Raw genomic sequence first — 22513 nt, 5'->3', positions numbered from 1 at the left:
ACAATAAAGAAGAGCAAGAGGACCAAGAGAGCTATGTCAGTATGACTGTCAATCATGAATGATGGACAGACAGCAAAAGTCGAAGACGGCGAGCCAGAGGGGCGGCCAGCCTATTGCCTTATCTCTCATTTTGCTTTGCTCGCTCCCTCTCTCTCCATCTTGTGGCCATGTGAATTAGTGTGGTGAGAGGAGAGAATGAAGAAGGTGGGAGGGGAGGATGGGGAGTGACGGGAAACAGACGGGCATAATATTCTCATCACTCTTCACTCTGCAGTTGTTGGTGAGGAGCGTGGCCCAGGGCACTCAGCGGCCCAGTCAGCCGCCTCACAGACCCTGCAAATATTCCTAAACCTCAATTTTTCATATTTCCCTGTATGCATAAGGAGATGAAAAATCATCCGATCATTTGTATTGTCTGACTGAGGTTATACACAAATATTAGTTTATCTACCGCACCTAAGATTGCCTCCCTAAGCAAGACGGATTGGTCTTTTGGAGAGGGCAATATTCCCCAGGAACATATTCAGTCCATCTTTTATGTGCTGCAATTCACAGAGCAGCAGGTATGAGTTCCATCTCTAGACAGGCTCGATAAAGCTAAACACCCAATAGAGACACTGCTTATTACACACAATACACTTTAATTGCCAGACAATTTTCAGCTGGGTGAAATTTATAGTTTTCAAAACTGATCTCATGCAAAAAGTCTTGACACCTAATATTCATATTCTCTGCACATTTACTGAACACTTAGCTAAAATGAATATTAAAGCAAGCAAGCAAAGGAATCAATTTGACTTGAGAGGAGGGGGAAAGAGGAAAAAACAGAAAGAAAACTCTTCAAATCACGGTCTCAATTGATTTCCGTTACCTCTTCTGTGAACTACCAAGTGTCTGGTCCTCTGCTCCAAGGGAGTGAGAAAGAGAGAAAGTGAGAAAAATGAGGGAAGGAGGAGGTGTGAAGAGGAGTTCTGGGTCAGAAATCACTGGGTGATTATTCACCACTCAGCCATGTGTAAAACTCATTAGACAATGCGTAATGCCTTTAATCAAATCAATGGCACAAGTAACTCCAAACTGATAGCTCCCATCAAAACTTACAAAAAGCATGGCAAATTTCTCATTTACTGATAAAAATAAGTGAAGACTGAGGAATTATCCCCAAAATGGACCTAATTGTTCTCTGCCTTTAAATCAATACTGTGGCGGGAAATAAATAAAGAAAAAGATAAATTAGAAAAGTAAAACGTGAGAGCAAAGAATGAGTGAACAAATTTCTTCTTTGAGAGAAAAATCTTTTCCGGTCACTAGCATGAGATAACAGCTCAGTTAAAGGTAAGAGAATGGATACAGCTGTTAAAGGAAAAAAAGTAGCAAAGTGAAAAATAATAGCCAACTGTCTTTAATGCTAAAAAAAAACAGAATAAACGAAATATTGTACAATGTAAATGTACACTGGAGACCAGCAAGACCAACTATTTTCATCTTCTGCTTTTCCTCCTTCTCTCCAGTGAGCTTTGCGTTAGTGACAGACTAGAAAGCGGTGGGGCAGGGGTGCTGTGGGTAATTAGGCGGGTGGAGGTACAGATGTTGAGCTGTGGAGGACCCTTACCGGGACACTGAGAAGCACTGGAGCACAAATAACCCTGCATCTGCCTCTCCCTACCAGCTCTAAGTACCTTTCTTTGTTAGGGTATGGGTCTTCATTTTTTACTGTTGACAGGCAGTGTTATTTTAGTTATTTGGTGGCATCTGGTTAGGTTGGGTGTGAGAGAAAGGGAGCATTAAAAAAAAAGAAAACTGCTAACACACACATACACAGGCCGCACTTTAATTAATTGCGGGGAGATTACATGGTCTTCCAACCGTGTAGTTTGTCATCAGAGCCCATTACACACTTCTATTAGATGTTTCTTCACAGTGTCAAGTGTAATTTGAAGGAGAGTCTTGGTGGAGGATCTCTAAGTACAGTGAGTGGCCTAATCAGGGTGACTTAGGTTCATTTCAACTGAGGCAAAAATAAATTCTGCCACACCTCAATTAGCAGAAAGCAATGTGTAAACAAATTAGTCTTATTGGAGCAATGCCTATTTCATGGTGTGTCACTCACTCATGCTAGTGACATGGGGCTGTAGTCGTTTCTAGGCCTCGTGCTGGTCTGCCTCTGTGGCCCTAGTCCCATTGCTCTTCATTTCAGTGGGAGAAGCTTTATTTTCATTGCCAAGCAATGAAGTGTCTTTGTATGACTGCAGAGCACAGCACAATCAATCTTACACCAGTGGAGTTAACAGGACAGAAACCAATGCAGCCGTTACTCGGCACAGAACATTACCAGTGTATGGACTCATTATTCATCAGAGGCTCCATTAGACACTGCTCACTATGCCCGCCACACTGGATATGAGACAGACAGACAGCAAGTCAGTGCTGCGTCACACACAATACTGGTCACAGTGAAACAACACAAGATGTGCTATTGTATAGGCTGCAGCTGCTCTAAGAAAACCTCACAATTCATACATTTGTTTCATGGTTAAACTGAGCGTCTCTGCAATCCTCAACAAATTCAAAGCACGGTTTTAAGAGACCCGTAGTTAGTTTAATCACATAATCGATGCACTAGCTATTATGCTTTTCAGTCATTTAATGTGGTTTCTGGTTTTTCCAAAATCCCTCAGAATACTGTCACCATTTTGCAAGCACATTCCTGTATCCCATTCCATGTACCCATATTATAATATGTGTGACAGACTGTGTGCCTTCCTGGACTGCCACCACAGTTGGTAAAGTAACTAATGACACAGCAGTTAATGGTCAACATTAGGGAAGAAGAAATAATAAGACTATAATCCATACATCAGCCTCATAACCCCAGCTCTAATTGGCCACACATACTGTGTAAACTGGGAGAAATGCATACTACTTCAATCGCAGCATCACATTCAAGATTTTACAACATCAGAGAGCCGTTAAAAGTGGTGAGGAGCCAGACAGGGAGTGCTTGCCGCTGAGTAGTACCAAGGAGGCAGCGCACGAGCCTGTCTGCTTTTTCCTTTTTCTCGCTGTCACTGCCGTAGCCGTAACCATCCCCTGCCATCACTGCCAGTGGGGCCCGGGACAGCTGCTCACCAGAACAAACCCAACACGCACACAGCCCGACTACAACTGCAGCCAGGCACTGGGACCCCAGGTAATTGGGCCTTCTCCCTCTAGCAGCCTACAACAAGCAATGGCACATTCCTGTCTTGCCACAATGGCAGTTAAAAAAAATGGCATAATAAAAGACAGCACAAACAAACATCCCAGAAGACCTCAGCTCCAACATTCAGATGGTTGCATACACACAGGCGATAAACAGCAGCCTGAGCAAAGACGACTAGAACATGGTCAAAAAAAAACAGGAAGTACTTTTGCAAACAGGAAGTCACACTGGCCCTCTAATCTAGATCTTCTAGTTCAATCATGTTTGGGAAAAGTAAAAAGAAAAGATAATGAGAACAACAAAGACATAGGTATGGATGTTTACAAGTGTCTGCCTTCAATTTGAGAGGGAACTGAAATGGAAATTGAGGACAAACAATCAATGCCTCATTATAATCTCACAACATGTACGCAGGCTTGTTTTTATATCCCTGTCAGTTTATTGTGGGAGACTAATTTTGGCTTGTGTTTGTTATGCTACCGCTATTACGAGCTGATGTGTCCTCATTCTTAATTTCTGTCCCAGTTACTTTTTTTTTTCTTTCGCGTCCTTGTTTATCTTCTGCTCAAATGTTTCCCATTGTACTTTGAGTCTACTTTGTATCTTCAGCTGGATCCATGTGAATCCCCCAACAGTGAAATAGTTAACCGAATGGCATACCAGTCTCATGCTTTATCTGAAGCATTATCTTTTTATTCTCATTTTCTTCCCAGAGCAGGGGGAGTGTTGATGTCTGCTAACTCCACTCCTACCCTCAGTCAAACCTGCAATTACTGCAATGTCTATCTCTACCTTAAACATTGCTTAACAAGAAAAATATGGCAATATGCCGCAAACGCTTTCATTTGGACTTCCAAATTAAACAAGCTGTTTGCAGCTGTGCTGTAAATCATCCTGAGGAATTTTCAACTGAGTGCATACAAAAAGAGCACCTCACTTACACTCCCTCAATAACAGACCACTTATAATTTGCAACATTTCAAACATATTTATTATTTATATCAGCACGATCTATTGTCGCATTGGCCTTTTGTGGCCTCAGGGTTAAGCACATATCTAATTAGTGTGTCATGTCAGAGATTTTTCACAAAGCTGTAACATTGCTATGTATTCACAAAGAAGAAGAACCACTTCCTTGACACATGAAGACATGAACAAATAGTACAGTCGTTAATCTGCAGGGGAATTCCACTGTTAAGCGTCTGACAGTCTCTCAGTGACATTGTACATTAACTTTAATAATGGTTTATGTACGTAAATGTGCATTTTTAGGTGTGCGCGCATTACAGTGCCACTTTAAGGTTTTTAAATTTATCAGACAAGTTTTTCTGACTGTAGCAAAGTACATACTGTAAAATCAACAAAGGAGAGGCTGTTACTGCAGATAGAGGAATCCTTCTTATTCTAATTACGCTTAGACAACGTGTTGAGCAAATTCCCAAAGTGTACTAAGCAATAAATTGAGCTGTCAAAGTCAAATCACGTGGCTGCATTTTTGTGCAATGCCAATCTTCCAACATAGGCTTTAGAAAAGTCACATATAAAAAAAATAAAACAACATTGACCGGAAGCAGCCTGAGCACGGTTGGTACTCTGTGCTGGTTAATGCTGAAAATTGCAACTAGATTCCAAATGTACATTTTCCATGTTTGGTGGGTTGGCTTTTGGTGCATTCTAAGTCATGTTCTCATGACCACTAGCACTTGAATGCAGGACTGGGTCCTAAATAGGGTTTAAAACTTGGCTCGTTGTCCCCCCTGAGGCTGCTGTCAGTATATGACGGATCAGGCACACCTGATGGCTCTATCTCTAACAAGGATTTTTGAATCCTCATCAGAGCACTTACTGAATCATGATTAATTCCCTCCAACACTGCTGACAGAAAAGGTTCTTCATCTGTCGCTGTTCACTTGCCTGGCTGGGCCTCGAGCAAAAACAGACAGGCGGAGATGGAGCATTACAGACAAAGAGAAAAAGAAGGTGTAATGCAGTTTAGCTGCTGGTAAAACAAACAATATTGAGAGTAGTGTACTGTAAAGGAGGAAGAACAAAGAGTTTGATTGATCTATTGGCAAACCTTTCATTTAACAAAGGGAGTACTGTGAGACCAGCAGCTGAGAGTGAAAGACGCAGTGCAAGAAAGAAGGAATGATGGAGCGGTAAAGAGAATGACAAGAACAACGTAGGAGGCCAAATAAAGAAAATGGCTGGCAAACAACAAAGGGATTACTGGAGAGACATGATGAGACAGGGAGATGTTTGTTATGTGGTAAGTGAGAGAGACAAAGACGATCATCTTCTGACACCTTTACACTTTAATTGACAAAACAAGAAATTAGTGATGGCTCTTTTTTCTCTCTTTTGACAAAGATGGGGCAGACAATAAAGAGTCACAGATGAAAACACACACATTACGAGGAAGATGTGTGGGGGTGGAAAGTGGAAAACCTCTTTCTCAAGATTTATTTGTCACATGCAGTCCAGTCATTGCATGGCTATTGTAAAAAAAAAAAATGTAACTCCCTGCTTGCTCGGCAAAACCTGGCAAACTGTCGAAACCATAAATGTAATTCCATGCATTCATTATGTGTTATGGTGAAAAACCTACTAGTCCTCTTAGTTAGCATGTATAAGTATCAAACTATCAAAATCCCTTACTAGTAGTATATTAGTGGTTATAAGAGATTGTTGTTTACAAACGGCTTCCTGGTAGTGACATGGCCAGTTGTGTTGGATTAAAAAAAGGAAGGACTGGAGTATCCGGTACCTTGGTGCTTAGTCTCCAAGGTTGAAACAGAGTAAAGCTAGATCAATGCTAGCTGCTCTACCCCTGTCATCATTGATATCATAAGAAAGTGCTAATTAACTTACTGCAACCTCTGGAACAGCTCTGACCAGAGGGCTAATGTAGCCTAATCGCGTGTGGGGCCCTGTGCTTACTTCCCTAGGACCTTCTCCCTTCCCAGTCAGAGTTAATCGATTGTAAACTACAGCTGAGGTCACGGCAGCCCACAACTTCCCCTGCTGACCCTTCCACACCCCCGGGCAGGACCTTAATGGAGCCATGCTTCCCAGAAATCAATACTGAAACAGGGCATAGATCACAATACGTGCCCCCCTCCTGATGAATTCTGACAACAGGGCTGAGTTTTGGATGTCTAAATACAAGATGCAGTTACTAGAATTTTGATGTGTCAAATTTTCCATCCTCAAAAAGACTTTCCAGAAAAAGATAAATGGAACTGCAGCAAAGATGAAAAGCAAAAAATTAGATGACACATTTTCTCCTCTGATTTGATTTGCTTTGTTTTTTAATTTAGCTGCTTCCTCCAACTCGTGTCCTGGTATGGCACATGAAGAAGAACACGTCTGCTACAGGGCGATCTGGTCTATCGAGACTTCTAAGCTCATACGCTGAGTGGGGAACGACTTAAACGACAACAGCAGTAATAACCAATAAGGCAACCACATTAATTCCTCCTCACCTTGGGAGGACCTGTTTGAGTGGTTGTGTCCCGTTAAGATTAATTCCCGCCTAATACTAATTGGTCCTTCGACTGGGAGGGCCCTGGGGGAACGGCTCCCTTTGGTCCACTCTCACTGGGGCTTGCCACCATTGGAGGGGTGCTGATGAGCTGGCGTTTTTATCAGCTGCAACATTCCGCCAGAGCCCCCCCAGGGCTCTGCACAAGCTATAATTAAGTCTCGCACAATCCATAATTGCTGTGTTTACAATTACTGTCGAAGAAGAACACAGAGACATGAAGAAGACAGGAGAGAGAGTGCACAAGGAAATGGAATAAAAGAGGGGGGAAAGGATGAAACTGAGAAAACAACTAGCTCTGCCCTACATAAAAAGGTGAAAAATTCATATTAAAATTTCTTCTTCTACTGCCCGATCTCACTTCACTTTGCCTTAATAAGCTCTCTGGGCTGTTTGGCAGTGGTAAAGCCCATCACTTATTTATTTTTCCCAGATAGCCCTATTAATTTTCCCCAGGCCTGGAGTGCTCCAGTAGACAGTGATGTGGACTGGATCTGCCGTCCCTTGGGTGCTCCTCGAGGAAGAGCCGTAAATGACCCAAATAAAGGGTACTTTTGAAGGCTGCGTAGAGGCGCCGGCACCATTAAAACTAAATGAAGTGTTTATTAGCCGTGCCGACAGCACTCTAAACACTGCCAGATCAAGGGCAGTTACAGTTAATGTGTCTCTCCAAAGCATTCGCTGTTTGTTTAGCCTCGCCAGTGGGCCTGAAAGAACCAAAGGACAGACTTTTTCATGCTATTTTTCATGCATTTCGCTCGTCCACTCTCCCTCATCCTCATACCTGGTCTTCCCCCCCATCTGTTTTTCTACCTGTTATTTTTGTGCACACAAACCATGCAAAATCTTCACCACCAAGCTCTCTTTTCTGTCTTTCTGGAAGAAGAAAGCCTGTATATTGTGGTTTCTCCTTGGATCTGGAACACACACTAGGAGGTTAGTATAACAGAGGTGTGACAGTAGCAAAGCACACACACACACATAAACTAAAACGTGTATTTCGGTGGAAAAGAGGCCCATTACACACTGTGTACCGATACTGTCTGGCTGGACAGGAGGCTCTATGATGGGGGAGCAAAATCTGCTTTTATGGCTCCGATTGCTCGGCATCCTGAAATTCCCCTTAAAAGTTTCCCTTCCCTCTAATTACATTCTACGTTTCATTTCAGCTTTTAGACAAACTGCCAAAGAAGCTTTTGGACAAGGCAGAAAAAAAATAGCCTCAACTTCACTTTGTTATTTTTTTACAAGATTTAAGTCTGTAATGAAAAAAACCTGCTGAAATTCTATAAAATGGGGAATAAACTCTCCATTTATCTTACTTATGTTTTCCCACTAATAGGCAGAGTTATTACGAATATGACTTACAACAGTCATTTACATTTAAAGATATACACTTCATAGCAAATACTGTACCTAAAACGCTTCTGTGGCAGTTCTGATGATGCCTCGAAATCCTTTGGTGAGTAGTATTTTCTCATTAACTCATATTTAACATTTTAATGTGATATCTTTCCCCCAAGTTCTCATATAGTTTCCTCCACAATAATACCATGTGTGAGAGAGAATAATGACACTCATTTAGAGCTGAATTAAAAGTTCAAACAATGAAGGCTGTGAAAACTTTCATATACCTCAAAACACATTTTTTTCTACCACACAGATCTCTAATTATTTTTCATAACCTCAAGCAGTGTACAGTAATATCACAGCGCCCTGTTCTAACTTGCCTGTCTATGGCTGACACCGTTTAAAGCAACCTCCACCCTTTTGCCCCCTCTTCTCCTTAACACTTCACTTCTCTTCCTGAAAATAAGTTGGAGACCCAACAGCAGTCTCAAATGAAGTTCTTCACCAAATTGTGGGGTTTCACATGAAGATTGATGTTGGACACAGTACAGTTCTGAAGTCAAAGGCTGCAATTACAATCCAGAGTGATTATCCTTGGCCATTAATAGCAGCAGATAGCATGTCACAATCAGGGATGTGCATAATTAATCAGTGGTTACTCTTTGCATCCCCCCCCTCTCTCTCCTCTTACCCCTTTTCCTCTGGGCTATTTTCATTGTAAAACAGGGTTACAGACAATTCCCAGCAGTGCAAGTAAATGCACCGCCCAAAGCTTACAAGACGATGTGCGTCCTCCTATTGACAAAACATCACTGACTAGTAATGAACACACTGAGGGATCTAACTAATTCTCCATTCCTTCATTTATCATCTCTACACATTATCGCAAACACACACCTTCGCCAAGGTCAGTTAACAACAAAAAACACACTCATTTCCACTTGAGAACAGTTTTTAAAACAATATAATTTATGTTCTTTTCTTTTGATAATGTTACTGAACTCTTTTTAATAAGAACAGCCTGATTTTGTAATGCAGCGATATTTTTCTCTATTCTGTCAAAATAAAGCCCTTCAGGCGAGGCAAAACACAGGGAAGAATTTCACACAAATTCGACTCCTTTTAATATATATATATATATATATATATATATATTTATTTTATCTTCACCTGTCCTGGTCTAACACACTGTTTGTAGATCACTATCAAAGCTTTCCTCTTTCTTTATTTGACCTTCCTTCTCAGAAGAAAACCTCAGGTTGATTCCCTTCACAACAAAACAACACTGTCAAACCTAAAGCCTGCTGACTTTCAAACTTTCCCTTACCATACACAAGACTTACTGCTCACTAGTCCTCTGGAGAACCAGACCTTCCATCAATGCCAAGCCCAAAACGAGGAGCTCCGGCTCAGTCACTGTGATTTATATAAGTTATTATAGCCCATTACAGAACAAAAACAGGACAAAAATCCACTTCACAACAGAAGCCGGGCCAAACAATGGGACCACAGTGGTGAGCGCTGGCGTACGGGTGGGTGAGGTCCAGTACGTGCCTGAGCCGCCACTCACCACACATTGTCTTTAATCTAATTCTACACATGGTTTCGTTTCAATCCGAATCAAAAGCTCTCATGTTAACAAACCATAACAGATCTCCCTTAATCCACCCGGCAACAAAAGATGGATGCAAGAGACACTCCGCCTCTCCATCCCTGAAATCACACCTAATTTGCATACAAAACACTCGCTGGAGGTAAGGGCATATATTAAAGCCATTATTTTCCGTTGTTCTCAATGAAAAAACTGTTTGCATAATTGTGTTTAGCATTATGTGGGATGGAGACTCGGCTATCCAAAAGCAACTTAGCAAATCCTTCCTGTTGCTGCTGGCCATCCATACTCCTGTATTCTCTTGATAATGCAGTAGTAGACAAATAGGGACATGTCTCTCTCTCACAATATCCAATTTGGAGAAAGCGTTGCTTCAAAGGCTTGCATGCTGCAAAATTACTATTCATGCCCTTCTTAAAAGTGCGTCCTCTATAATTTTTTTATAACAAATGCACAAAAAGTTTCCTAAATAAATATGCTACACAGATTCTCTGGCTATACAAAATATGTATATCCACAAATAACCAAATACAAGCCAACACGCTCCAAATTGCCTAGCTTAATTTTTTTTAAAAACAAAAAACTATTCATTATTTATTAATTACATCACCATATATACTTTCCAAAAGCTAAAACAAACAATCGTAACAGAGATATAGGACATAAGATCAATTTTCTCTTGCACATAAAGTTTAAGGAACGACCAACATAAAGTGTCTCAATAAGATGCTGGGCTACCACGCATGATGACAGCTGTGGAAAGTACTGCTTAAGCAGTCACTACACAATATCTACCAACTCCATTACTCCCATCACATATCTTAACAGAATAAAAGTGACTACTGAAATACTGATAGGTATGTGTGCCCAAATGATGCCTCTTTGGAAAACAATGTGGGAATAAAAAAGGATCCAGAGGCCCAACCTTTACAATTACAGAGAGACGGCAAGCCTCAGGAACGTGTGCTGTCTCCAAACCCACAGCCAAGGGAATTAGTGAGTGCTAATGTGGGCACTTTGCTAGATCAAACGATAGAGAGATTATTCACTGGCAACAGGACTGTGTAATAAGCATCCAATGGCATGTCGGCGCAGGAGGTCTGATTTGCACAATCTTCATACTCAAGCACTAACAGTAATGATGAGAAACTGACTTGTACATCTGTTCATGACAGCCACCTCAGGCAAAATATGCAAGGGCTGAATCAGAACATAATTCATTATGTTGATATGATGTGTTTTTATCTTAACAACCCCCCCCCAACTCGACCTTCTACACACACACACACACACACACACACACACACACACACACACACACACAAGTGATTCTTTATTCAGGTGATATGACGTTTGTGTTAGTTTCCAGCGTATTGCTTGGGAATGCAGTAACTCACCCAGTCTGACTTGCTGGGCCCTGTTCTGTCCCAGGTGCCTCCAGGGGTTTTACCGCACACCTGCGTGTTCAACAGGGCTTGAGCTGTCCTGAGCGGCACTTTTCAATGTTGTCCCTGCCTCCTTGTGGTTTTAAGAAGCAGCACTAAACTTGAAAAAACATAAGCCCGAGCTCTCTTCAAACGCGTACTTAAAGGCCTCGGCGGATGCTTTTATCATGTTGCACATTAGCTTTGCTCCATTCGTACATGTGAGTGCATTCCCTCAAAGGTGTGCTCATATCATATGTGTGCAGCCCTGTCATCTGCATAGAAGTGCACACACACACACACACACACACACAAAACACATACACATTAGCATGTTGACATGGGTGTGTGAGAGGCAGCTGGGTGTAAATTGCACACGGGTCTAGCGTAATGAGGACTGATGGCTTATGCCTGCTGTATATTCCAGGAGGGTGTCTTCTGACAGCTTTGGGAGCCGATAAAGTAATAACTAATAATGTGCAGATAGCGGCGCCACTGTGTGACAACTGTGCTGAGAGTGTGAGGTTGTGTGCTAGAGAGTGAGAGGCAGAAAAAGAAAGAGAAAGAGAGAGCGAGTGAAGGTGGGGGATGAGAAAAGAGGGAGGGGGACTGTGCTATGGGGGCTTCCTTTCAAGTTTCTCAAACAACCTCCGGTGATGGTTTCAAACCTAATTCACTACCTCCAATAAACATACAGGCAGAAAGAGAATACATAAACTGTTTAACAATCACTCACTTTGAAAAAAGGGAAGAGAACAGAAGAAGAAGAAAAAAGAAGAGGTATTGGCATTGCTTTTTTATAATCCATCAAAACTATAAACAGAAACTGAAATAAGAAGAGCTAAGATAGGTGTGTAAAAGGAGCACCAGGGACAGAGGAGACTGCTCTCTCCCATCTCTCTTCTTGGAGAAGTGAGTGATCCTGCTCAGGTTCTTACAACATGGAGACTCGTCCATAAATCATAGCCCCCACTGCAAGGAGACTGAAGAGTGTCAGAGTGACAGAAGACTATGCATACTGCTGACTGCCTCTTCTTCTTCTTCTCCATCGTCTTTTCCACTATAGCTTTGCAGGAGTCACAGCTACAGTAGAAAAGTGACAGGGTCTTCTGAGTCGATAGCGCAGAACACACAACTTCAACAGCAAATACAGCAGAGTTCTGTGTACACTCAAGTAAGAGTTGAGGCGAGCCATAGGGTTCTCAATATTCCACAAAGATTCCACAAAATGCATTTACATTCAAACAATTTATGTGGCTAGCAAAAGACAACATATAGACCACAGAGTAGCATCCTTACCTTTGCACCTAACCCTGCTGTCCTAAGAAGCATCTGCACACCCAAATCTAGCAGATTGCTTGCAGTTTCTAAGTTTAGCACAGGAAACCTGCATCACACAAGCTCTAAAGCATGTGTAATAGAAATCATAACCTGAACTTATATAATAGGTGAGTATAAACACAGAGTGAGAACAAGAGACCAGTATTTCTCCCTGAAGCATGAAGGGAACTGCACCTGATACTTGTGAAAAATTCAGAGCAAATTAGCATCAAGCAGACAAACATGTTCTATTTGTAGCTAAATATTATACCAATATTTACATGACATTTCAGGCCTTCTTTGGAAGTTGCACAAATCTCTCTTTCCATATGAGGGAAGGCTAATTTCTAGCATCACGCTAACTGTCAGGCCAAGTTTGGGCCATTGTGTTAATCTATTTATTTTCACATCTGTGTTGACTTTTGCAGCTGCGCAATCAACTTTGATCATGTTCGGTTGTAAAAGAGAAGAATCATGACAGGAGGTGAAGGGAACGACGGTGGAAGAAAAAAGAAAGGGGGAAAAACAGAGCAGAGGAGTGTGGTTATGTTTCAAGAGGTAAACCACAGGTTCGGTCTGGTGTAGCAGGGCTGATCCGTGTTTTCCCTCTGTGTGATTGGGTCTCTCATTAAGAGCCAGGCCCTGAAACCGGAGCCCAGCCTAATGCCTTGCCGTGTTTAGAGAAGCAGAGAAACCATTTAGCTATAATAGCAACCTTTTCAAAAACAAACCTCTAAAATGAAAGGCGGCCAGACTTGCAAAAACCAACAGCCGATTATTTTGAAAAGGCAGGGGAGACATGACCATGAAAAATCGTAAACTGCAATTGAAAATAAAACCAGGCGTGCTGCGGGCACCACCCACTCCCCTCTTGCCATCTTTCCCATTTCCCTCTATGCTTTTTCATGGTTATTCATCTTTAAGTCTGAGTTTCACTCACCTTCAGCCTCACCATAAGATGTGTCAAAGAGTTAACTTACACACACCAGACCTTCATTCCACTCTGATGCTGTCACAAGATAAGCTCTGCTCTCTGTCACTTATCAGTAATTTACTGCTACTTCTTTTTCCCTTCTCTCTCTTTCTCTCTTTCACACAAAATGAGCTTGTTTCGCCTGAAGCCATTCAACTGCCGTGAAAGACAAGCACGTATCCTGAACTCTGACTCTGACACACAGTTTACTGACATCAACAAGCGTTACCTAGGAATTTTTCCATATATATATGAGCTCAGTAAAGAGGAGTAGTCAAAAGCACATACATCTTCATGCCCTAACCTGCACCAATCATCCTAATGAGCGTGACTCTCTTTATACTGCATTTTCATGTTAATTATCAGTATGCTTATTCTAGACATTCCTGTTACTAATAAGGTGAAAGTCAAGGGGTAACTGGGGTTAGGGGTGTTGGGTCCAGACCAAACCAAAGTTCAGAGCTCTTTGCTCGAAGGCACAGGGCAATCAAAGAAAGAAGGCCACCCTGTTCAGAGCAATAGCCTGGGCCTCACAGGTGACAGCTCCCATGTCACAGCCAGCCCTGTGGAACATAGCAGACCCTGAGGGAACATTACCTAAGAGATAAAAAAGCACTTGGACACCTGCATTTGAAGCTGTAATTTGTCTTCTCTCATGTTCAAGGTGTTTTATGAGAGCCAAAGGACAAGGTGAAACAGCGAACAAAACAAGTGAGCCCACATACACCTTCCGGAAATCCTTTCTTGCCAACACTTCAAGCGGCTTGGAGCATGGTTTCAAAATTCAACACGTATACAAAGATGTCAAGCATGCTGCCCATCAAACCGAGTAAGGACTTAAATAATATCAAGAACTTCACTCTGCTGTAACTTGGGTGTATGAAATTAGTTACTGAATCGTCTAGTTTGAATGACTTACAGATCCATCAACTAGTAGGCAACATAAGTAAAAGTCAAAAAGTTCACTGAAAGTACTTTTCTGTTGTTGTCTAAGCAAGTGTGTATGTGTGTGTGTGTGTGTGCGTATGGCTGGGGGTGACTGGTGATCCTTGCCTCTTCCTGTATATCTTATGCTGGGGTATTAGTGAGGGTCCCTCCCAGAGGCAGTGACTACACAGGCTCTTCTGAGAAGGCGCTCATCAACACCCCTGCTTTCAAAGGCAGCCTTAGCCAGTGCCATTCAAAGCAATCAGCCCAGTCAGGGTCTGCCCATCCAGCCCAAATCCCTTCATGGCTATCAGAAGAACTCTGAGCTGGGCCTGCTGGAGGCAAGTCAGGGATGGGGGTGGGATTTGCTCATAAGGGATTGTGAAAAGGCTGTGACACACGCTTATTCATGCCCCAATAACCCCTAACAAAATATATATACTGTTCATGAAATAAATAATTAAAAAGATAGGAGTTAAGAGATACCCTGCTGCAAAAGTAATGGAGCCCATCTTGAGTACTGCACATATTTATGTACACAGGCGTATATGCAAACGAGCACATGAATGCAGTCACGCAGCTATCTACCATGATGGACGACTCAACCCTCTACATTATTCAAATGCCATAGGACATTGCTTTGGTGTTAGGGAGTCATAGCATGGCACAGGATAATTTCCATATAGAGGAAACTACTGTGAGGCTACGTGTGACTCAAGGTTTTTAAATAATCTGGTTGTCGATAAGAATTTGAAAAAAACTCAAAGGTGGTCTCAAAGGTGGTCTGGTCTGGTCACTCTTCTAGTTAAGTTACTGATTAACCAAACAGGACAACTTACATGTGACCAACAACACCTATTTTTGCCCTATTTGCATTTATGAGGTAGTGTGGTTGGAAACTTACAATCGTGGGTATTTCTGAACTGCTGCTTAATCCATTTATCCTTAAATGCATATGAACATAGTGAAAAGGGAATTTTTTTTACCATTACTCACATGTCATTGGCTAGATAGTTTGCCAAAGTTAAAATGGACATAAGGTACAGTAGTGTTCAATAATATTTTGCTAGAACTTAACCTATATCATGAGTAAACTGAGTGTTGCAACTTAAAATGCAACTGAAAAAAACCCCAACCCAAGGCCGAATCTATTTCTGTCATATGGTACTTGCACAGAATTATTTTCTCACTAACATATGTTGCTGTAAACAGTAGCTCTACAATAATTCTTATTTCCTCTCTGACGCTTACCTACAGCATGAAGTGGGAATCAATATATTTAACCTGAAAAGCAACATGAAAGTTAGTAAGGTCAACCGTTTGAAAACAAAACATGAAGGTACTGTGATAAATTTGTAATTGTAAGCAAAGATCCTAATCTGATCCGAGCTGTGATATTCAGACAGTAGTAAACAGGATTTGATTTGTGTGAAAGAAAACTGCAACGCTCTATATTTTGCAGTGGACTGATTTTGGCTCTGAGTATGTGTGTGTGTGTGCGTGTGTGAGCACAGGGAGGGTTCTCATGGCATAGCAGTGGGCAGATTTTACCCATGAGAAACAACAACAAAAGATGCCTCAGAAGTATGTCAGAGTGCCCTCATATCTCTGTGCTGAGGGCAGAGAGGGTACAGAGTCCTGGGAAGGGTCAGCCAATTTTAGAGGGTGTCTTGTTTTCTATCTCCATCAAAATCCAGCGGTTGTCTTTAAGCAGCTGAATTGAAATACATAACAAAAGCTTTTGATAAACACAGAGCCAATCAAAGCAGACATCGGGACCTAGATGCAGCCAATATGAGGCAGTTATTTGAAAATTGAGGGATTTTTGGACCCAGATCATGATACATTTAAAATATTTAAGGAAAACACACAGAAGACCTAAACAGTTATGCTTTAGCTATGCAAGAACTAAACCTGTGGGGTCTGACTGAGACTGACACCAATCAGGGTCATATAAATTAAGACAACATATTTAGCAACTATCCACTGCCATCAGCGCACGAAATTCAATGTTCTCAAATTCAGTTCAGTAGAAAAGTGCCTGACACAATAAACCATTATGCAATGTTCCAGTTTTGAGCTAGATAAACACGTTTAAATAGCCTTAAGTTAATAAAAAGTAGAAAAATGCTCTAACAACATATTACTAAGTTCAGTGTCCAGTTTTTAAATCATCTCCTTAGATGTCTAAATGCCTAAAGTGCTAAGACAATCATGACCTTAACTGTAGATGGTGGTCATTTAACTGTTTTGAATGAGCCAGCCTAAGAACCCTGTCCTTAATTAGCTGCAATTTTGTAGAGCTGATCCACTAGTATAATAATAAGGACCAAGCATTATCCTGTATTTGGCAGCCCAACACTCATCATAATTACCCTAGCAACTGTGTTCCCCCTCTGAGCATTGCTAATCTGTGGAGGCTGTGATCCTGCCGTCAGTTTCATTCGGTCACTGAAAGGGAGGGAGGCGCAGTACTGTACCACGTACACGCTTGTGTTATGAATCATAATGCATAAACGGAGCAAAGGAACAGAGGACATCTTGACCTAAAACAGGATGAGGGACGAGGGAAAGTACAGGAAGGAGGTTATTGGTGTAAACTTGGAAAACAACAATCAGCATGGGGGGGGTGGGGGGGTGAGAGCATTGGTGCTTTTAAGCCCAAGAAACTGAGGATATGAGGAAGGTAAAGGGCCTATTGAGTGCCAAGCTATCTTGCCCTGGCATTTAATCAAAGGAATTAAACCTTGGGAAACCAAACCCACAGGTTGTCCTCCAGGAAGCACACCAAGTAGTTATCAAAAACAGAAAGGTTCAAAGCTGCTCAATTTTCCTATATTAGACAAGTTTTGGTCAGAGACCTCAGGCTTCTTTCAGGGTAAAAGAACTGTGTTAGAAATGTTAGTGCTTGCATACTTGGAAAGCACGAGAAGTAGATAGGTCCTTGCAGTTAAGAAGTAATCAGTGATCTGACCAGATGCATAACTGTCTCCCAAAGACATGCATCTGGTGGTATAGTTTCCAAAAGCTGTCCATAGTGTCTCACACTTATCCATTACATTGTTTACTGTTCTGAATGTTTAGTAGGAACGTTTGATCTAACAACTACAAAAAACAATCTCCTTTGTTCCTACTCATTATTGTTAATTGTAAGAGCTCAACAAGAAACAAGCTCGAAGAAGTAGTATATAACTCTCTAACTAAAGGATATAGTCCTATAACAGCTTAAGGGATCGATGTGAAGTTGACATTTATAACTGAGCAATCACAGTGTCAGCATTTTTGTTGTTGTTGTTTTTTTCCCTTCTATCCTAGTCTAATGCGGGGAGTGTGAACATGAAAGCATGTGATAAATCCCACAGTTTCTCAAAGCTGCAGTGGCCTCTAAAGTACTGTGGCCTTTTTAGTGATGTAATATTAGTAACTCAATCTGAAAAGGGTTTTTTCTTTTACTGAAAGAACATCCCTTGTCATTTGATTGAGGTGTTAGACTAAACAAACAAAATATATGAAAATGATATAATTTGCTTGGATGAGCTAAAGGAATATTAGCAGAAATACTATGTTATTGCATATGCATGCGTGCTCAAGGCCTTTATTGCTTTGCTTCAGCATGACAAATTGTCACAAGGAATACTAGACATTTTTCTCTGGCCATATATAAATCTTGGTTTGTCAACAATAACACCGTAACTGCACCACTCTCATGAAATATAGGCATAGCATGAAGTCCCAATTGCAAGTGAAACTTAAAGCACTAGTGGATAAGTCCTGTTATTCTTTTAGACCACTGCCAAGGCTAAAGTGCAACAGCTTAACTTAATGTAAAACTATATTTATACATTCAAGCACCATGCAGGATTGTTATGATGAAATCAGACTGGTCGCATATTTAGCATGTTCATTACTGAAGTATCTGACCTGCCAGGATCCTGGTATGGCTTCAATAGACAACCCCATCTGTGTGACGTTAGCACCATTGAAAACAGATGGACCTTTAATTGTATTTTTGCCCAAATTGCAAAATAGCTACTTGGGAAAGAAGCTAAAATAACATACAAACAACAGCAACTATGATAACAACTGTGCCTGGAATGGAATGAGTACAGTAAGAGATCAAAAACATAAGGCGCACACATTCAACTCTACTCTTTGAAAGGGGATCCTCCCAACATTACTAGCCTGGTATTGGTTTACTCTGCAATTTTGTATTTCTCTCCCCACGCCATCTCCAAAATCTCAGTCATGCAGGAGGTCCATGCAAATAACACTCATCAGACTTTCCAAAACATGAAAGACTGATACCCTACCTCTTTTCAGACAAAAGCATAAATGAAGAATGGCTGAAACTGGTATTTGTAGAAAAAAAACCCCACTAAAACCAAAAGTAGAGCCCCAGAATTAGTTTTATGAACTGTAATGGGAAAATGCTGCACAAAGAACACGTGATGGAAAATGTGGACCTTGCAACAAGGCCCAGGTCTATCTAATACATCCTTCAAATAAAATGTAATGATTACGTGGACAGCACTGACACGTCTGGTTTAAATAGTGATTATGGATGACAGGAAAAGCAACATGAACATTTAAAATTATACTTATTGAATACATTTTACCAGTTTAAACCACTGCCAGTAGTGTGCCGCATCTGAATAGCCTCCCCCTTCCAAAACCCCGCAATTTTCAACAATGGACGAAAGGGAAAGAACAGATAAACAGGCTTTTTTTATATTTCAGTCCAAATCACATCAAGGTATAAACAGTGAGCCCAGAGCACATCTCCTATTCTTTTTCAAAGTAAGTCCTGCTGTTCCATTTCAAATACCTTGGGGTTATGGGTCATAATGCTGCTTTCCAGCTTCTGAACACGTTTATTCAGGCATCCTACTGTAAATAGGGGGAGATTCAACATCAAATATCTCTATTCCCCATGCTGGCCCTTTCGTCTGTTCTGAGTGGATGTGTGCTTTTAGCTAACAAAGTAATGGTTTCTCCTTTTCTCTTACCAGACTCGGAATACCAAGTGGCAATATAATTGAGGAAAGTATTGAATACAGTTTTCTCTGGTTTCACAATGCATCAAGCAGAACCCTAAAGGGACTCTTCTATTGAATAAGGACAAATTGGTCTCAGATAATAAAACAAACAACATTAAAATAATAATAATACTACATATATAATACAATATTTCTTACTTATCTACTTTTTGATATTATAAGCAAAGTTTTAAAATATACAAATTTATTTTTTAAAGTCCTTATGCCCATTCCATACTCCCATAACTAGATGGCATTTAATACGATTTTTATCTATTTTTTTCAGCAATAATAACAACAATAATTAAGCTAATTATCTTTGGTTCTTCTTAGGACCTAGGCAGTGTGGAGGCCAAATCAATGTGGAGGGTTCTTTATTGTGTTCCTAGAGCAGTTTGTGTGGCAGGGTACACTGTCATGCTTAAGGAGGCTGGTGGGATCAGGTGCTTTGCCATTGGAAGAATCTGTTGGTCTGCAATAATGATTACTGCTCATCAACGTAAAATACACATGAATGTGAGGACCTAAGGTTTCCAGGCAGACCAGTGCAAGCTAATTAGATAATCAATGTTATTCCCTTCTCTTCTGGTTGTTACAACATCAGGTTATTATTGTCTTTTGGTAGCCACAAATCAGAAAATAAAATATGAGAGTTAAATAAGGTGAATGATATACAGTTTGGCTTTTCAAGATGTTCAAGATATTTCATGAGAATGACCAAAACACAAATTTAAAGATAAAGTCAATATATGTCAAAAAATGCAATTAATGTAGCTTAAGTTAAGGCCTGATGCTCCTACATGTTATAAGGGGTAATAAATGTGTTATAAAGCTCTTACAAGCCCCTAAGGCGATTAGGGGCTGAGCTGCAGAGCTGTTTACGAGATTGTTTATTACAGGCTAGGCCTATCACTTACCACACAGCAGTGGGTAAAATTGAACTAACTAAAAATAAACAGTTGATTCATTGGTACTCAGCCAAGGCCACTATCAGACCCTTGTTTAGCTAAATAGAGTAATATGAAAGCCACGACTGCATGCAGTGGCAAGGTATGACAAAAGTAGAACAGAGGGGGGAAAACCAGAGAGGAAAGGAGAGAAGGAGGAAGGGTGACTAGCAGGTGGCTTCATATTGTCTCGATCCACCACATATGTCCCGTCCACTGCTGAGCTGACAGGTAGGGACACAATTTGTTGACCCGAGGGCCTGTTAGAAACCTGCAAGTGGATAAATATAGAGCAGTGGGAGAGCATAGGTGTCTTAAATGACATATCTAATGAAGCTCATCCTCTGCAGTCTATTCACCAGTCCAGAAAAGGCTTATGAGAAAACAACTATTGTGTGGTAGAAAAGATACAGCTCTAACCACCCATTCTTTAAAGTAAACACTGATAGCAGTGGCATCGAGTCTTTTATTATATCTTTCATGTGCTTCGACAAACATCCTCCATCCTTTTCTAGTAGTAGCATACACAATATAAACATAAACAGCCCTATGCCTCATTTGGATTTGATGTGAGAGATTCATATTAAGCCTTTGCAGCTGTTTGTGTTCCATTTGCATATGAGAAAACAGTTTCAAAAGGCTTGTCTATAATGCATAAGACCCTTTTAGGCTGTGTTTACAGCAACACTCTATTCCACCCACTGACAATCCATGCACAGGTTTGCATCATTTTGTGAGACATGCCAGTTTTGAATTATTCAGTCACTCATCTCTACCACAGCACCGCATTTAACAAACACATATGCACATTCATATATAAAAAGAAAAGCATTGGTCTACAAGAATACTACAACAGTACCTCAGTCAGTCCCTTTGGAGAGGTGGGAATCCTATTAACTAGCCGTCAGAACCTGTCGGATGCCTTTCCCGATGCCAGGCCCCTTTTGTTTGAGGGAATAGGATGTACACCACCAGTCCATTTACATGCTGCCTTCTCTGTGTACTTTAATGGGCCCTGGGCCTTGAGTGTCATGAGCAGAAGAAAACACAGTTCAATTTTCCTTCACAAGTGCATAAAACAAGCATCTTCACTGTACCGGCCCTATGCATAATTCACTGGCGGTGATGTGTGTTAAACGCTACTGAAATATACATGGCGGCATATGCAAATTCGACAGTCCTCTCACATGTGGTACTTGCTAAACAGAGAGCAAGGGAATAGCATGCCACAGACAGCCCAATCTGGACACAGACGTTACGCAGTACAGTATGTAATTGGAATATGTGTTCTTGTTGCATGGGAGCTAGTTTCATATTTGACAGCGGATTTTAAATGTGTAAAGTAGGGTATTGGTAATTCTTCTCAAATGTCCTATAATGCCACAAAGTATCATGTAAATACTGATGTGAATAACTAGTAGTTTCTGTGAAGCTGCATCCCAATTTCTAAAGATGTGTCATGTCAAAAATGCTACTTTTAGCCAAAGAGGCTTGATTATAGCAGAGATGAAACAAACACACATTGTAAAATATTCCTTCTTTAATATGAACTTTTTTGGGAGTTTCTAGTAGTCATCAGATAAACTGCAGATCGACTGCTCCTTTTCCCTGCATGTGTAATTATCCATGTGTCTGGTCTTTATGAAAGGATGCTGATGTGAGCAGACGAAAGGACAGACTGGTGGTGTCAGATATTATAAATGAGGGAAGAAACGTCATTATCCCAGGTTTGGATGCCCCCCTTCCACACGCGTTCATTTTCCTTACTAACCTCCTCAGTGTGTGTTGATGTGTGTGTGTTCATGTTTTGGACCAGGCACTGGCTCAGTTCGATTCCCAGCAGTGTATCTTTAAAAGAGCCTTCCCACTGGGCTGCCAGGCTGTCCCCCCTAACATGACAACAGTCCAGCTGACACCCAACAGCTCTGCCAACACACCCCACACATTCAACCCACAATCTGCTCCCAAAACCTTGTAGGATGGGGAATAATTAAAAAAAAAAAAAAAGGAAGAAGAACAAGACAATATAGATATAGGGAATCCTCTACTCAGGTATGCCACAAAATGACAATGACAAACAAAGTGTAGGCCAAAGGTTCAGTAGATGGTGGTTCAATACCTTTGCACAGTACTGCAGATTCTGCTATATTTACTTGACTAGGAGAGTAATGTTCAATT

The 22513-nt window shown here is 41.0% G+C and overlaps 1 protein-coding gene across 2 annotated transcripts in view; it reads right to left on the bottom strand.

Annotated features, from left to right (window-relative positions):
* The window catches only part of fto (FTO alpha-ketoglutarate dependent dioxygenase), a 114194-nt gene that overhangs the window by 26758 nt on the left and 64923 nt on the right, over nt 1–22513 (bottom strand). The window contains exon 9 of one of the 2 annotated variants that reach the window (XM_076876864.1): nt 21199–21356. The exons of the other annotated variant lie outside the window; for it this stretch is intronic. Coding sequence (XP_076732979.1) covers nt 21341–21356 — 16 coding nt within the window. The 3' untranslated portion in view covers nt 21199–21340. Of the gene's footprint in view, nt 1–21198; nt 21357–22513 lie in introns of those variants that run through there. 2 annotated transcript variants of the gene reach the window in all.

This window comes from Maylandia zebra, linkage group LG1 (genome assembly GCF_041146795.1).
Source record: "Maylandia zebra isolate NMK-2024a linkage group LG1, Mzebra_GT3a, whole genome shotgun sequence".
Taxonomy (NCBI): domain Eukaryota; kingdom Metazoa; phylum Chordata; class Actinopteri; order Cichliformes; family Cichlidae; genus Maylandia; species Maylandia zebra.
Note: the sequence above shows the minus strand (reverse complement) of the source record. Positions and strands in the feature narration are given on the sequence as shown.